At 36.7% G+C, this 18,563-nt stretch overlaps 1 protein-coding gene across 9 annotated transcripts in view; it reads left to right on the forward strand.

Moving 5' to 3' along the window:
- ARID4A (AT-rich interaction domain 4A) overlaps nt 1-18,563 on the forward strand; it is a 70,530-nt gene that overhangs the window by 19,101 nt on the left and 32,866 nt on the right. For all 9 annotated transcript variants that reach the window (XM_039538255.1, XM_039538253.1, XM_039538256.1 and 6 more), the window contains exons 6-11: nt 4,152-4,231; nt 4,326-4,420; nt 5,106-5,238; nt 7,587-7,666; nt 10,247-10,320; nt 12,471-12,637. In XM_039538255.1, the coding sequence (XP_039394189.1) occupies nt 4,152-4,231; nt 4,326-4,420; nt 5,106-5,238; nt 7,587-7,666; nt 10,247-10,320; nt 12,471-12,637 (629 nt within the window). The remainder of the gene's footprint in view (nt 1-4,151; nt 4,232-4,325; nt 4,421-5,105; nt 5,239-7,586; nt 7,667-10,246; nt 10,321-12,470; nt 12,638-18,563) is intronic.

The raw sequence follows: 18,563 nt of genomic DNA on the forward strand, positions 1-18,563 counted from the left end.
GGGCGAGCCGGTTTGTTTACCTGCTGCATCTGCAGGTCCGACTGATCGCGGCTCCCACTGGCTGCGATTTGCCGCTCCAGGCCAATGGGAGCCGCTGGAAGTGGTAGCCAGTATGTCCCTCGGCCCGCGCAGCTTCCAGCAGTCCCCATTGGCCTGGAGTGGCAAACTGCAGCCAGTGGGAGCCGCGATCAGCCGGACCTGCAAACGCAGCAGGTAAACAAACCGGCCGCCGGCCAGGGGCTTTTCCTACACAAGCGGAGTCCCAAGTTTGGGAAACGCTGATATGTGGTCTCAATTATATGGGCCATTGGTCTGATCCACAAAAAAATCCTTCCGTGGAATGCCTGTCCTTGTGGGCTAGCATCCTTTGTTTATTCTTATGTTTGTGGAATGAACTGTAAATTATTATATTTACAGAAACTCCTATGTGAGCAAAGGGAATCCCTCATTTTGCCCTCAAAGTAATTTTAATAAGTGTGACCCTTTTAAAAATAAACATTATTCCTTTTTTCGTGCTCCCTGCCCCCCAATTTTTTCCCTCAAAGATCAAACAGTCACCTCTACAGTAATATTTTCAAGGGTTTTGCTTTGGGTTTTGTAAGTAACAATAATACTGTGGGACACTATTTCCCTCCAGTCTACAACTATTAATTTAGGCTTGTAATAACTGTCTAAAAACATCCTTTGTATTGTGCATCAGATGTGGGGATAGCCACAGGTTGGAATAGAGACAGACCTCATAAATCTTTGTGTAGTTTGTTTATATTGTCTGTAGTCAAATTACTTGAACATTAACCATTATTTTAGTTTGAAAAACCTTCAGTCCTAGTTTTGTAGAAATGAAATAAAAATGGAGCTTGTAACTCAGGGCTTTAATTAAATTGAAGGGATCATGCACTCTTAAGCCTGCGTTGTATTTCCTCTGCTCCCAGTCAGGGGAATCCCACATGGCTGTTTAACAGACATATTCCCTTTCCTTCCTCCATCCCCCTGCCCCCCCCTCACTCTTCCTTAACTCTTAAACCAATTGCTTGGCCTGCTAGAGTTCAGGAGGGAAGGTGTGAAATTCATAATTTTCCACCTTTCCTTCCTGAAGTGCAGAGCTAGCTGCTCCAGTTGGCCTGTATATAGAAGGGAGACGAGGGAAGGAGTGCTGTACAAATAATTGTATCCCTTCAGATTTCGTGGCTTTCTTTCCTACCCTTTTCTTCATGACGGGGGTGGGGGCGTGTCTTGACTCTCTTAGCTGCACTCTGTTTCAGCTGCGGTTTTTACTGAATGTCCTAGTGCTTGCTCAGTCTGTCTCCCTTGGCAGCTTGCACAGTGAGATTCCCTTTCTGTTGTAAGAGACAAACTGTTGTGCTGGAAGGAGCCACTTTTGTAGCTGGCACCAGGAATTGCAGAGGTGACAAATACCAGGACTTGCAGGGAGAGGACTGCCTGCAGCAAGGCATTAGACAGGAGAGTCTTCCCTTTGTTCAGGTGTGGTGAAAGGGGATGTATGGCTGGGAGAGCTATAGGGGCTGTAGAAAAGGTCTGTAAGAGGTGCAGGGGAACATTCAGATCTCTCTCAACATGTTAATTATCCTCATTTCTTCCACCTGTAAGAGTATGGGAGGAGATTTGCCCATGAAAGAGAAATTTGAAGTTCTGAGATAAAGATAAATTAGTTCTGATAACACTTCACTGTCCTGTTTTTGAGTTCCTGAGCCACGTGTTAAATGAGATGTTTGATTCTAGCTGAGGAAAGACCTTTTTAGCACATTATTTCCTATTTTTGTCACAAGCAGCCTAAGAGGTCTTATTTTTAATTTTTTAATGAAATATACTATATTGTGTTATGTACTTACATTTTGCTCAGTATTTAACTTTTGAGATTTTTTGTTCTTGATGGTTGTTAAGATGTTGGTCTTCACAGTAAAATGAAAGCTGAGTAGTTAATTAGAGGATTAGTGTGACATGTTTGGGAAGGAAATAGGATTTCTTTTGTACGGCTGCAAAACCTTAAACAATTGAGCATCCTGTACTATCCCCTAAAAATATAACATGGAAGCTCTCTATCATCTGGCTTTAGCGTGGAGTTTCCTTTTTTTTCTATATCAAACTTGTTTGAGAGAGATTTTCTTTCTAAAAATCTAGCTTCCAAAATATCAGATAAATTAGGCGTGATTTCTCCCTTGCAGTCCACTGTCATGTCTTGCTTGATGCTGTGGTGAAGTTATCTTATGCTGAACATCAGTGTATTGCCCCAGAAATGATTACTTCTACAAATTCCGCATTTTGACTTCTGTGTAGAATCTGTTGGGAGGAGAAGAGGTGGTGAGGGGCTATGGCCTTGTTTACACAAAGAAAGTAACATTGATTACTGCCCAAAAAAACCCCCAAAAAAATGGATAAGATATAGATTGAACGTCAAAGAGCAAAATGTGCACAGTGGCTTTTTCGGGAAACTAGGTAATAGAGTTGAAACTTTTAAAATAGATTACATTAATAAAAATGCATGCAAACCTATGTTGTATGACTATTTTGTAGTTACTATCTAGCAATTTTATGTTTTAATAGTTTTGAGAAAGATTATTGGAAGGCAGTTAGGGAGCAGGATTGCTTGCTGTTTTAAAACTAATAGTCGTTTATGTGAACAAGTATAACAAGCTGAATCAATTGGCTTACCTCTATCAAAGTAGCTCAGTTGGGAGACTACAGACATGCAAATTATAAAGCTTAGTAGGCCTGCTAAGATATTACTTGTGTACTCTGCTCTTTCTTTCTAATTACTCTTGCAGTTTCTAGTCTTAAATTAGGCTGTTAGAACATGGTGGTTTCTTTTCTTTTTGCTTGGCAGAGTAGGATTACAGAGGAATAATTTCAATTACAAATTTTACTTTATATCTTGGTGTAAATGTATCAAATTTTTAGCAATACAAATATATTGTATTCACGTTAGTCTTGAGAGATTTTTCTTGTAGAAAGGATGCCACAGTTATCACACTAATAAAACAAACATGTCCAGACTGTATGGTATATACTGGCTATGGGATAGACAGCCTCTTCCTAATAGTGTAAATACAGACTATATATCCTGCAACTGAATGGAGGCCATGGACCCCTTTGATCAGTGTCGTGTCTGTTGGAAGTCACTGGGTCTCTGCACGTGCACAAGGGTTTGCTCAGATGTCCCGATTTTTAGGATCGGGATTTCTGAATGTAAAATGCAAAATTGCCAAAATGTATACATTCTACTTCAAATTTAGTCAAGGTTTATGCATTTTAATTAAAGTATACAGTGACTCTCATAGATATTAAACTGTTAACAATCTTAAAAACTACTTTAGAGGTAAAATTCCTTCTTTTGGAAGAAGTTGGGAATTTTATTGTTACAGACAGTCCTGTTAGCCCATCCCTGTAACCAGGAGTAGCACAAGCTATTCTTTAGATATCTGCCAGCATACCTGAGTCCATGTATGTAACAGCCTCACTATTATTTTCTAGGTCTCTCCTGGCCATGTGTTACAAATTTAGATGACTTGCTTCTGATTATATGTGATTTTGTGAGGTGAACAAATTGTCCAGTAGGGACTAGAACAGAGATGGCCAGACGACCACGTGTGGACTTCCAGTTCTCCTCTTATCTGTAGCATAGTATTTTATGTTGTAGCAGAAACTTCCATGTGTATTTGTCTGCCCACTAGTAAGATTTCCTCACAGAGTATACAAGTGGACAGTTGCCTGCTTCCTATTTCCCATGGCAACAGAAACAGAGTTGGGAGATTGGCCCAGTTTAAATCAGAAATAATTGGGTGTTTCAACCCAGCTGGGGATGTTGGTTGGGAATGATAACTGGCAGGCAGCCAGTATCTGTGGTCTTTAGTAGTACAGTGTATTGATAAGAGAGATGACAAACCCTGAGACTGGTGCAGCTGGCAGCCTGATTTTTGCAGTGACTTTGAATCCATGTGCTGGAATGTTTGCCTGCTCTTGGGCCAGATCTTGACTATCAGACTTCTTTCCACTTCTGAACCAAAGAGCTTAATTTAAGTTCTCAAAGGCATATTCTACAGGATTATTTAATTTATGATTTTGAATAGCAAACTGGCCATTTAGTTACATTTGCAAATCTTGTACCACTATCTTTGTCTCTGACTTCATTCTAGTTTTTGATGATGGAGATGAGAGGACATTGAGACGAACTTCATTGTGCTTGAAGGGGGAAAGACACTTTGCAGAAAGTGAGGTAAGGAGATGTTAACTTTTCTTCAAGCTGGAAAGTAAAAATCTTTACATTGTGGAAGAATTGCAAGCTGATTTATATTCCCATCTTCTCCTAGACACTTGACCAACTGCCACTAACAAATCCAGAGCACTTTGGAACTCCAGTAATTGGGAAGAAATCCAACAGAGGGAGACGATCTTCTCTTCCTGTGTGAGTTTATAATTCTATATATGCTATTTTGTCACCTTATTGTCCTTTGCTAAAGTCTGGTGACCCTAGAATTTCAATGGGACTATTCATGTGTGCCTAGTAGACAGAATTTGGTCTTAAATGACTAAAAAGAGAGATGTAGGAGGGATGAAACCGTCATTATTTTGTCATGTATTATATTCACCACTTATATTTGAAAACGGCTCATCTTGTCGGGCACTAGCTTTAAAATGTAATCACTTCCAAACTCATGAAAAAAGTTTGTCTGGTATATGAGTAAATCTAGGATTTTTAACATGCTTAGGCATTTAAACTGGTAAAACTGTACATACAGAAGCTTCAGGTTTGTAAGCTCTTTGGGGAAGGAATGCTCTTTGTTCTGTGTTTGTACAGGACCTAGCACAGTGGAGGCCTGTTCCATGATTGGGGCTCCCAGGTAGTACTGCAATACAAATACAGTAATTATAATTGTGAGCACAGAGGAACTTCAGCAATTCAAATGCCTTTTACTTAATTTATGCTCTTTTACTATTTCAGTTTTTTCAAGTTCAACCTTTTGCTTTTAAAAATTAGTTTTAGTGGCCCTAAACCAGTATTTTACTGCTGCTCTTATGACTTGTATTTCCTCACAATTCTTATCTTCAAATTAAGGCTGTTTTAAAATATTGTGTGCTTAATCCTCTAGCACTGAAGATGAAAAAGAGGAAGAAAGTAGTGAAGAGGAAGAGGAAGATAAGAGACGTCTTAATGATGAATTGCTTGGCAAAGTTGTCAGTGTAATTTTTTGTTCAGAGAAGACTGACTGGTATCCGGCTTTGGTAAGTAACAAATAATTGGGATAGCCACAATATAATGTCTTCAGAATACTATGTTTTGGTTATCTGGGGGTATGAAAGGGTGTTCTGAATCTGTGTCAAAGCCCCAGTCTTGTCACTTCACACTATAGCTCCTTCCTTCCTCTATACTTCAACCGCACTACTTGCAGACATTGCAGCTCCTGGAGCAAGACTTGGGGATAGCCCTCAAACTCAGGACTCCCTAGGCAGCAGGCTCATGCTGAATATGTTTTGAGGTTGTCGTTTTTTGTTTTTACAATTTAGGTGAGCAATAGAAAAATAATTATTTTGAGAAGTATTGAAATTTGTATCAGGTTTATGGCTCTGACTTCAGTAAAAAGCGATACTTAAAAAAAAAACTTTTTTTTTCTTCTTTGTAATATTGATCTTTCAACAAAATCAGATCTATTAAAACAACTACCTGTTGGTAATGTAAAACTACATTTCTAATCCTTTTTCTTTGTTTAAAATTTATAAACTACTAGATAAAATAAATGCATGTGTGTGCTCTGCATATTACAGTATATTTAAAAAAAAAAGTTGACAAATTAAACTTTGTTCAATGACATGAACAGTAGGGATTGGGTACTAGAGTATTTTTCATTTGTAAATTGACTTGCAATAGTTCTGGTTACAAATAACATACACAAGAGAAATCTAAAATAATCCTGGTGTTCTATTGCTCTTGTACCTTTAATATAAGTATGGAGATGTTTCACAGAACTTTAAAAAAAAAAAATTGCTCATGTGCATCAAAGGAAGCTCTAGCAATACATTTTTGCAATTCCTGACTGACCAGTTAAGTGTATGCATATTGTCTCCTTACATCAAGGACAACACCCATTATTATAAACACTTTCATTAGAGTGTTGAATTGGGACATTTTACCCACTGATTCAAATGTTACCTTGTTAGATTTACTGTAGGTAAATTAATCTGCATTGTATCTGGCTACTTGGTGCTGCTTTTCAGGAACTAACTGGAAAGAGACCACTTGTCACATTGGGTTAACTGAATTTTAACATTGATTTTTTTTGGATGCAAGTAGGAAGAAAGATTAATTATATACACAAATTATGTTTTTCTGCTGCAAGTGTTTATCAGTATATTGTACCCTAATAAATAGATATTGACGATGTCTGAGGTGTATGTCAAGTTTTATTAAAAGCCTGTCGCTATGTAGCTCTTTCAGAACAGTAGAACTCTGTTCATCGAAATATGAAATATAGTATTGTTCCATATCTTCTGGCTGTTAGTCAGCGCTCCATTTTGTTCATTCATTAAGTAAAAATTGTTCTAATATTCTAACTGGGAGGTGAAATTGTTAGAGGTCTAGAAATTGTTATCCTCTTAGCGAACCAAGAAATAGGAATCTGTGAATTCAGTATGATGTGCAATCCTGGTCCCATTGAAGTGAATGACAAAACTCTTACTGACTTCAGTTGAGCCAGGATTTTGCCTGAAAGTGTTAATATTGCTCCAGACCTTAAGAAGCAGTTATAGCTGGAAAACAGACTGTAAAATCATTACCTTCATGTTCTTTGTGCATTCAGAATTGTTTACTTTAGTGACACAAATAAGGTTATTTTTTTTCCAAACTACCATGTAATCCTACAGCATTAATACCACTGTGGAGGAGCTCTGGTTGACATTATCAACAGTATTATTTACTTAAGTTCCAGATGTAGAAACTTTAATATTGGGGATCATACGTAAACCAGAAAAAAAGGAAGCTTGCCTTTTGGATCCCAGCTAGGATGACCAGATAGCAAGTGTGAAAAATCGGGATGGGGTGGGGGGTAATAGGTACCTATGTAAGAAAAAGCCCCCAAAATCGGGACTGTCACTATAAAATTGGGATATCTGGTCACCTTAATCTCAGCCTTAATATGAAAGACTAGAAGTGGGGAGGGGGTTATTATTTTTTTAATTGTAATCTGAGCAAGTTTTAATCTGAAAAACTGTTGTGGGGTAAACATGGAATTCCACAATGCCATCTTTATAGAATAGCTTTTCAGAGTATAACTGCACTTTTATTATTGACATCTAGGGGGTAAATGATCAAACTTCTGGGTTGTCACATGAATGTTTACAATGGAGGATATGGTGCTTGTTGGCAGCTTCTTCATCTTGGTCAAGTATTTATGGAGAAGTTGTTCATTGCCAGACTTTACAACATAAATAGGAGTATACAAAAACCTAATTGCTGTTGCCTTTTCTGAAATTGGAAGTAACAATAAAAGAAAGTGGAAAGGATTTATACAGTCTTACTTTTTTTAGCAAGAAGAATAGCAACTCTTGAGAGCAATGTGTTTTATTTGAAACTTCAGGTAATATCTCCCAGCTGTAACGATGACATCACAGTGAAAAAGGACCAGTGTTTAGTTCGATCTTTTGCAGATTCCAAATTGTGAGTAATAGAATACAGTACTCTTAATAATAGTGTTGTATTGAAAAATGTGTGAACTTGTGACAAAAAATTTTTATGTGGACATTATTCAATTGTACATTAAGATCTTTCTATACAAAACTTAAGTATAGGATTCTACTTAGTTAAAATTTATAACCAATGACTCATTATTTTCTTGCAACTTAAAATGAAAAAAGGCAAGCGACTTACAACTCAAGAAAAAACGCAATAAATTTTTCTACCTATTGCATGCTTAAGATGCACAATTGAGCTAACGTATTTGGTGGAGGACAGTGGGGGGCTTACCAATGTTACTTAATCATCTTAGATGATTAAAGTTAACTAATTTTTTTAAACAAAATTTACTTTCGTTAGTCAAGCATTTTACTTCTGTTTTTTTCCTCACTTTTTTAGTTTATAGACACTTTCCAATTAATTTCTCCTTTTTGGTTTTTCGTACATTAGCATAGTCCTTTATTTGGGTTGCAACATTGAGTTGGAATGTTTTGGGGTTTTTCGGTAGGCTTTTTTTTAACTTTCCACTGAAATAAAAAATTAGAGAAATAATTTTTAGAGGTCTAAAGTTTTTTGTAAAAGCGTTTTATGTAACTTGGGTCCTGATGTTCCTCACTTAAGGTCTGCCAATCTGGGATATTTTTGTGCATGTTTGTTGAAACAATGTTTTTAAGCTGCTCTTTCAGTAGCAATTTGTAGCGTTTAACTAACAAACTCAGTATTTATAAGAGAAGGTGAATTAAAAGTATCTATTGGGTTACAAACTGCTACTGAAGGGGCACTTGGGGTCTAGGATATCCAGGTGAGAGAAAGCGGGTTCAGTTATTCCAGGGAATCTTAAAAATAAGAGGATAACTTTTATTAAACAAGTATGTTCAAAACAATGATAACATTTTAACCATTTCCTACTATCTTTTTGTATACCATTTAGTAAGTTCTTCTCACAGTCCATAAACCTCAACATGCCTGTTTTTTAAAAATAAATGAGCTATGGTTATAGCAGCTATAATTCTCAATAGAATGTGAATTATTAGGCTACTGATGCACTGTTTCTTTTGGCCTTATTATGTGGCCAAGGCATGCATCAATAGCCTACTTAAAGTATATTCTGTTATGAATTATCACTATAAATAACATAATATGTCTTATTACCAGTGCTTACTGGACCATTTTTCTATTTACTTTCTCTTAAAAAAAGACTACTTCCCCATAATTTTCTTTAGCTTGAGAAAATGGTGGCCACCAATTCCTTTCATTCTACTGGGGTTTTGCTACAGTTCTTGTGAATGAACTGAATGAAGAAAAATCTTATTATAATAACTCACTTGAAATACTGTAATTGTAGGTTGGCCTGCATTCCTATTATAGCAACCAAATTTAACTCAATATTTGCAATACATCTTGTTCCAAACTTAAAAGATTCCATGTGTGTTAGCATGAGAGCACTTTTGTAACTTAAAAAAAAAAAAGGATGATATAATAACACAGATATTAACACAATAACACAGGTATGTGCTTCACAAATCTTGTTTTGTGCTAGTAAAAATACAGTTTAAAAACAGGGCATACATTTACTTGTCAATATATAGATTGTTTCCTTTTGATAGTTGTTTTTGTAAACAATCATATTGGTATGGGATATATTACTTTTTACATGCAGTAGCCACATTGTAAAGAGTGACTTCCCTCTTTTCTCACCCCATTTCTTTTCTGTGGTTACATATTATAAAATCAAGGATTCATTTCCTTGATAGATCTAGCTGGAGGGTCTATTTTTATATTAGATTTTCTGTAAACTGGTCTTGAAATTGCTTTGAGAGATCAGATCTCTGTAGCATGCCCTAAAATTTGTATTTAAAAAGTAAATGTGCAGTATTTCCTTAAAATATTATGAAATATAATAAAAGGTTATATTGTAACCTGACATCCAATTCTTGTTCTTCCTTGCATTAATTCCCTCAAATGAGGTCTGCTCTACAAGTCCTCTCTCTCCAAAGTGCTCAGTTCAGTGCCATATCCCCTATCACACCACATGCTAACATGTCTTTCTTTGTCATCCCATCCCTTCTTAACATGACATCTAACTAACATTGGCAAAAGTAAGGGAATGTAGAGATAAAACTTTGTTTCTACTGTATATTGGTGCTACAGACGTTAACTCAGTGCGTGATTGAGAGTGATGGCAAAATATTTGGATGGAGTTTTAATTTGCTCCATAGCATGGTGTAGGGTTTAAAAGAAAAATTAAAAATATTTTAAATATTTTTATCTTTAAAAATAGAACAGCTCTGTAACTGTAACAGATTAAATTATATTTTTTAATTAAAAAGGCACTTTTGATGACTTTGGGAATGAGGATTGGGAGTTTCTGTGTTATTGCTAGTGTATATTGTGTTAGTGCATATATCCGCTGATGCTTTATGTATAATTCTAAAAGACCTTATTGTTGAAAGTGAATGAAGGGTCTTGAATTTTGAGAAACCACTTTTTTTATAAATCTAGTACTCCTTGACTTATTCCTATTTTATTTTATTTTATTTTATTAAATACTTTCCTCTCTTCCAGTTATTCAATAGCAAGAAAGGACATCAAAGAACTAGATGTAAAGCTATCAAAATCTGATCTGTCTGCTAAAAAAGGTATATTAGAATAATTCTTCTCTGGTTTAAAAAAACAAATCAGTTGTGTAATGCAATATTGAACCTTCTGCTGGTATGTGACCAGAGTTAACTGCTATCAGTTTACCATTGGAAGGTTACAGTGAACACTAATAATACTGCTATATACGATAATGCTACTACTTAGCATTTTAACAGTGCTTTGCTAAGAAGCACTGGCAGCTATTGCTTCATACTTAAGATGGGAACCAAGCTTCCATTATAAGTCTGATTTGTTTGGGTGGGGGAGTTTCCTCTCTAAAATCCACCCAAGTTATATTGGCCTCCAAACTGCTAGTTTATGCCTAGACCTGAGGTTGAAATATTCTACCAAATTTGAAGTGCCTTTATACACAGGATTCCTGAATTATGGCACTCTAAAAATAGAACTGTTCACTAGAATTCAAAAAGTCTCCATTGTTGTTGTTTTCCTTATGGAGGCTTCTTAAGGAAAAAAGAGAATTTTACCTCCAAAAAGTAGGTAAGGGTACTTGTATGTCACAGGAGGGCTTGCCAAGCAAGGGCTTGTCCACAAAGAGTCTTCTGCAAACCACAGAGGGTTCATCAGTTACAGAAGCCAGGGAGGTATTAGTGCTCCCCAGACCTTCTACAGCAGCACTGAGCAGGTCCTTGGTGTTCCCACCTCTATCTATTTTAGGTACCTGTATGGCTCCCATTACTGTAGTATCCAAGTGCCTCAGTCTTTAATGTATTTATCCTTGCAAACACCTGTGTGAGCAAGGACAGTTATCCCTATTTTACAGTCGGGGAACTGAGGCACAGAGAGACTAAGTGACATGCCCAGGATTACACAGATAGTCTGTGGTGGAGCTGGAAACAACTTGAGTCTCCAGAATCCCAGACCAGCACCACTAACCATTGGACCAGTCTTCCTCTGCTTCTTCCACAGTCCCCAACCAAAAATCAGCCTCTCTTCCTCCCTGCCAAATTCCTAGGCCTCATAGGGGCTCACAAGCTTGAGTCCAAAAAGACTTACTGGGCCACTGATGCGGGTACCCAGGTGAAGCCCTACTCCACCATCCCAAAGATCTGTGGGAGGCTGGCTGTATTAAGTGAGCATTAATGAGTGTGAGGAAGTTATACGTTAGTGAGTGTCAGGGAGTCGGGAGGATATGGGGAATCTCCACTCCTATAGTCTTTCAAAGTCTCCTTTTGCTCCCCAACCCCATGTTGGGAGTATTTATATTATTTAAAAAAAAAAATCCATACAAAAACACTAACATTATAGTGTGGATACCTATCAGTGGGTTTAGATGTGTATTGCCTTAATAACATTTGGATTTTTTGTTTCAAACTCTAACACTAGAAACCAAATATATCCATAGGAAAGGTTGCCATGCTTGAGAAATACAATCATATTGCGTTAACTCAACCCCCTGGGGATGCTCTGAGGGCATAAAGAAACTTCTACTATTATCACCCATAACCATTTATTTTAAAACCCTACAGTCATACGTGACCCATACTGAAGAATTATAGGCAAATGGGCATACTGAAGGCAGTCATTCATTCCTTACCATTAAATGCCTTATCCTACAAGGTGCTGAGGTCACTCAAAGTGTCTCATATGAGAAGTGTATGCTTTGATCATGAAATTAGAGCATTACTGTATTAAAAGAGCAAATGATAATGTGGTGAGAAATCATCACACTTAGCATAAGAGACATGTATGTATGAAGCAAATATTTCAGCCAATGTTTTGTGATGCTTGTTTCTGATAAAGTTGGATGTAAGGTGCAGATGATAACTCTGCCCTAGAGGTGCCTGCCTAGGATAACATTGTACTTGTCAAATAGCACCGAAGTTAACTCTGAATTCCATGGATTTCCAGTATTTGTGTTTTTAATCTAACGTTCCCGAAAGCTAAAATGTGCTCATATTATGAAGATGTGCTTGCAACCTTAACTTCATCCTAATTTTTTGTGTGTGGGATAAATGATCGTGTTTAAACTTTTAATTCACTTTTCATCACCTCCTGACAATTCAGCTCTGAATTTTCCTCCCCCCCTTCATTATAATTTGAAAAAAGAAGAAAAATTAGGAATATTTTGTAATTTACATAATTTTGAGTTAAAGTTAGTACCTTGAACACTGGGCATTTTTCTCTGTAGGGTTACAGGAAGCAAGCACTTTCTTAAACACAAAAGCTGTTCCTGATAACTGGAAAATGGACATGAGTGAAATCCTGGAGTCCTCCAGCAGTGATGAGGAAGATGGCGCTGCTGCAGAAAGTGATGAAGAGGAAGACAAAGTGGAAGAAAAGGAGGAAGAAGTAGTGGTAAGTCTATTTTTATATTAGAAACAATTATGCAATTAGAAATGGAAGATACAGAATTTAAATGTCCAAGGACACTTTAGTTACCAAAGTTGTGATCTCAAACTTGGCTTACTCACTTTGGAGTTTTCAGACCTGTTTATCCTCCCTTCACAACTGTGCTTAATGGTATCTGTGTGCAACTGCAGATATTCTGCTATTATCCAATGCACAAATTTGAGACAAATCTCCGAAGTAAGTCAGAAAACTATGTTGGAGAGGGTCTGGGTCAGAAATATGCAGATAGGGAAAGGAAATAAAATTTGATAGCTGTCTGAATAATAATCTAGTGCTGATTTAAAATGTAACATGCTTCTAAAATCCAAGATCCTCTTGAATGACGAATACTTCCAGTCAGAGAAGGTACTGAAATGCCAAAATAAAAATATCGGGCACAGTAGAGGAAAGTGGTATGTGGGTGGACTATTCCCTGTTATAACTATTTATTAGCTAAGAACCTCAGAATTTTATGCTAAATATCTTTGTAAATAATATTTCAGTAAAGCTTTCTTTAGATATTAATATTTTTTAAATAATGGAATGGTAATGTTATTGTCTAATATATACTTTAAATTCAATTCATTGTACAAGTGTCTGTGTCACAGAAGTATTGATAAAATGATCCAGTTACTCAGTTTCCATAAAGTAAAGCATCATCTGTCCTCATGTCATCAAAAATGAATTTATGGAATTTCCTTTAATTTTTATCTGGTTTAAATCTTACATAATTAGATTTACTTGCAAACAAAATAGTTCTTTGTAAGTTTGTGTACCATACATGGAACCAGGAGATTCATTATATAGAAAAGGAAAGTAAACTTTCTGTTTTTAAAGAAGGTCAAATATCATTTCCCTTTCACTTCCCCTGTAGTATGTGGTTTTGTCACACTGAAAACAGAATGGCTGTTCATACTTAGAGGCAGGCTGCCTACAGTGTTGCCATAGTAACATACTGTTGGTTTCAAGTGAGCATGCTCAGGAAAGAGAGGAAGATTTAGCAGAGGCTTGGCAGCCTGCCAGTGAGGCTTGCCAGATGCTTTGAAATGGACTGTCTCTTTCTTTTCCTTTCATGTAATGTCTGATTTTTATATGGAAGAGAATGTAAGTAATGCTATATAACTGCGGATGTCGTGCAGTGAGAGAGAAAGAAAGCAAATATTTGGAAGTCAGGATGAAATATGTCCAGGCACTGGGCAGATTAGGTAGAAGGGAAATATAACCATTTTTCATTTGAGAGAAAATGCAGCTCATAGGTAAGGAGTTTGTGTTTTAACCTGCAACATTAACATTTTTCATTATTAAGAATGTGGATTTGACTTAGATTTTAAGCTTTCTGATCTGTGAACAATGTGATATACATGTAGCCAAGGGTAAATGTTTCCTTGTTTTAAAAAATAAAATAAAAACCTATTTTAGATATTAATGTTATGCCTTAGTAATAGTGTTCTGAAAAATGGAGTAGTTTTCCATATGAAAATATTGATATGGTTAGATAAATATGAGGATGAATGTGCATAGAACATAAAATCCCACTGGGTTTTTTTCCTCTGTATGTAATGATAAGAATTGAATAGGCCACATTTTGCAGGGTGTGAACTGTTGCAGTCTGCAATCTGTATTAACGTTTGTTAAAATTGCATACTCCCAGTCAGTTTGGGGGGAGAGGGGGGTTGTTGTTTTGTTTTTTTTAAAAGATGGCTTAATCGGCTTCTAGTATAATTTTTGGTGTCATTTTACAATGGATGTTGTCTAAAAGTGCAGTATGCTTCAAACAAAGAAGGGGGAGGGGTAGCTTTGTTTAAAAACAAAACAGCATTCTTATAAAACAAATGGAGTTTTCATTTCTGATTCTAAGAAAATAATCTGTTGATCAAGGAAAGGGAGGTAAAGCATTCCAGAGATGTAGATATGTCAGTAGGAAAAGCTGTAGGATCCATTGTTTCCAGGTAACAAGTAGAGAGATAAAAATAAAGGGATCATAAAGCTATCTAGTGGAGCACAGATATTTATTTTTATTTTTTTTTAGATTGTCTGAGCAGAGCTGTCATTCTCGACCGTGAAGTCAAAAATCTAGATTATTCTATTATAATAGTCTAATCTTAATTATTTAATGGTGGGCAAAGCTCAATATTTCTGCTAAAGAGAGAATTTAGGAATTGTGATTTTTTTTTTTTTTCTTTAAGGATTTTCTTCAAAACGTCACTAATCTGGGATGCAGACCTAAGGGAGCCAATGAATAAAAGACTGTGGTCTTGGCTATGTATGATTATAAATGTTGAATCGCTCAAATTTTAATCAAGGTCAAAATAACCTCATTCCCTCTTCTGTCAGAATATCCTCAATGCATCCTCTGTTTTGGGACTCTGAGTCACGCTGTTCTATTTTTTTAAAATTTACCATGGTGGTGCAGTAATGGCCTAGCTGCCAACAGGCATGGAAGGCCTTTCTCAGATAAATGACATGGAGTCCCCTTAACTCTACAAATATATATTTAATACATACCCAGCATATTGTCAGTTAAATCCAAAGGATAGTCTTATTATGGAATCAGAACAGATAGGGCTAATGTAGTTGTTTGTGATTATAGAACCTAGTATTTTCTCGCAGCTGGATTAGGATCCATATTTTTGCTTTGACACACTGTGTGTGTGTGTGTGTGTGTGTGTGTGTGTGTGTGTGTGTGTGTGTGTGTGTGTGTGTGTGTGTGTGTGTGTGTGTGTGTGTGTGTGATGCCTTTTAGTGATTTAGTAGTGGTTCAGTACGAGGAGTAATTTAGGATAAGCACCAAGATATTGTGGTGTCGCTGCATAGTCTCTTCAGAATCTGAGAATATGGGAGCCACATGGTGATACCCATATGGTTATTTCTCCTGTTGGAGGTAACTTATGAGTGTGGAATTCTTTACAGTTGGCACTGCAGGAGGAGAATCTGGAGATAGCCTTCGCATTGACATCTATATTAAATTTTAGAAGAATATTGACGTGTCATGTTGCATAATGAGTTTCTCAAAAGGTTAAATTTGTGAGACTTTTTTGCAGTAATTTCAAAATACTGCATAGCAGCCCTAAGTTACTGTATTGCTTTCAACTTATACTTGGATGCTCGTTTAAATAATGAAACTGACTTTTTGTTACTATTATTTTTGCTATTCCTTTTGATTGAAATAAGGTAACTTTTCCCATTTGGAAGTGAGTGGTTAGTTTGAATCTAGTCACAGATCTGTTGGCTATAAACTTCTGTATTCAATTCGTAAATTTAAAAATCTGCTGTAAGAGTATGCTAGGTACATATTAGGATGTAACAGCCATTCTGATGATAAATTGGAATTAGAGGTATAAAAATTTGAAACTCTTCTATATCGTTGGCTGCATTGAAAACATTCCAGAAGCTCAAGGTCTGTCTCTATGCCTGTCTTATTAAAAATCAAAAATATGTACAACCATATTATTTTCTTGTACTTCTACTCTTCTGTCAAGGAAGATGGCAATTGCTAGTTGTTTACCAGGAAATAAAAATGTCCAATGATTAACTTTCCCCTTGTCCTGTGTTTAAAGGGGAGACTGCCTGCAGCTTGCAGTTTGATCTTTTGAATCTCTTTGGACATTCTTCCTGTTGACAAATCAAGCCCTCGTCATGCATTTAGTTAAAATATATATATTCCTTTTGTTGAGTCAGAAGAAAGAAAAGGAATTCCTATACATCGAGTGTATGCATTTGATTTTATGTGTAGGATTTCAAAGAGTTACAGTAAGGCATAGTATTAAATGATGATTGGATCAAAAGGCGAGAGCTTTGGAGGGTGGGGCATTGTGGGAAGGGAGGAATGGTGTATAAGGCCCTCAGTATTCAGGTTTGGACAGTGTACCATGACTGAATTTAACTGCTATTGCCCCCGGGGAGGTAGTGTTTTGTTTTATTATCCCTTTGGATTTTTCATCTCTTCTTATCCTTTTACATTTTTAGAAGCATGAAGAGTTAAGACCATAGCAACAGTGCTAGCCAGATTGCTCCCTTAGTGTTTCCCACTCAAGAGGAATTGGCTAGCAGACATGTATCTTTTTCATGGAGAGTCTTCCTAATGGGAGATATTGCTGAAGCTAGCCAGTTCATCTCATGGGAAATATGGGGGGAACAGGTCACCATGCTGGCCATCCTTTAAAGGTGTCTGTCTCATATGAGATCAGAAGTAAGTTGTTTCCCATTTGAAAATGAAATTTTGGTGCCTAACTCACTTCCTGCTGTTTGAAAATAAGAACTGGAAGATCCAGGAGCATGTGGTGACAGAGGGTGGGCTCTGTTCTCAAGGCAATGGCAAGTACCTGGTCATGCTCCTGGTAGCTGGGCCATGTATTTTTAAGGTCAAATTATAGATTTCTTGTCATGTGAATTTACCCTACTGAAGTCTTCAACTGGGGGAAAAGATGGCCCATTTAAACAATGACTCTGAGGAGTTTTTTCAAAATAAGACACGTTCTAAGGAAGTCAAATTCCTAGATGCTGAATCAGGAGCGTGGTGTAGCATGCATTTTTTCCAACACCCTTCAGATCCCTGTTTTTCAGAAAAGCAACAATACACTATGATAAGAGCATAGGATGTGTAATTATAATAGAAAAGTTGCTACTTAGAAAGTTTCATATAATACTTCCAGATTTGCAGATATATATAATATATATAAAAAATGGATGACATGTTCAACATTTTCTTGTGTGAAATTAGTTGGTTGGTCGAAGTCCGCTTCCCAATGAACAGGTATTTGAATCATAAATATCATCACAGTTGGCACCCTTGTTGGCACTCTGAGCAGACAAACCAGTGACTGAATGGGCATGATGGCTGGTAGCCTGTAGAGGAAGTGTCATCCAGTTAGCACTGAGTCATGTCACTGCCCACCACCAGTGCAAGAAAGCTTTCCCTGCTATACCTGCTCTGTGGATAAGAAGAGGATTTCAGTCCTAAGGATTTTCATTCCTGGTACCTTTCACCAGCATTAAATTTACATTGGAGGGGGGCGTGTGTGGAAATATTTGAAACCCATGAATTACCTTTTAAAAATAGAGATTTGGGATTTTTGTACATGACTAACAACTTCTAATGCTGCTTCCAAATTGCCACTGTTCCCAGACTTCTCTAATGTATAAATGGTTTTCAGAGGCAAGATAAAAATGTTATCTGAAGCAGTCCATCGCTGGTGTCAAGTGTGTGTGTTTTAAGATAGCATATAAAATCTGAGTCTAAAAATTGCGTACAAGAATATCACAATTTCAAAGCTATTCAGCAAGAAACAGCTTCTTTAAGATACATGGATTTACATAACAGGTAAGTAGCAAATGTAAATGTAATACCACACAACGTATATTTACAAGTGACAAATTCACTAATCTAAAGTAACTCATTTCCAAGATTTCTGATTACTGTTTGAGTTTGTGGTTTATAGTGCATGCTGTTGTAAAACTAGACATTTTATGTACAGTTTTCATCTTCAAAGTTCTATATGAACATTTTAGTCTTGTAATACCCTTTGGAGTTACCTATATTAACCCCATTGTACAGATAAGATGAGGCAGAGAAAGGTTAAAAGGTATGTAGCTAAATCGTTGGGTCTCAGTCACCCTTTATTAGAGCCTATTTATGGGGAAAGGATGTAAATGAGAAACTAACCTATTGGGGAACTGGAAGTTTTCAGAGAAAATTATTTACACAGATTTTATCTACGAAATTCTGAAGCCTTCTGGTGAAAATACCTGGACTTCAGAAGAGATGGGACTGCTGCTTGGTATGCACCATTCCTGCTATCTACCACAGTTCCTGCTATCTACCACAGAGAGTGGCATGAATGCCATGCTTAGAAGTACAGTGTTCAGGCTACCTACCAACAGAAATATGGCTCTC

Source organism: Mauremys reevesii, linkage group 4 (genome assembly GCF_016161935.1).
Source record: "Mauremys reevesii isolate NIE-2019 linkage group 4, ASM1616193v1, whole genome shotgun sequence".
Classification (NCBI taxonomy): Eukaryota; Metazoa; Chordata; order Testudines; family Geoemydidae; genus Mauremys; species Mauremys reevesii.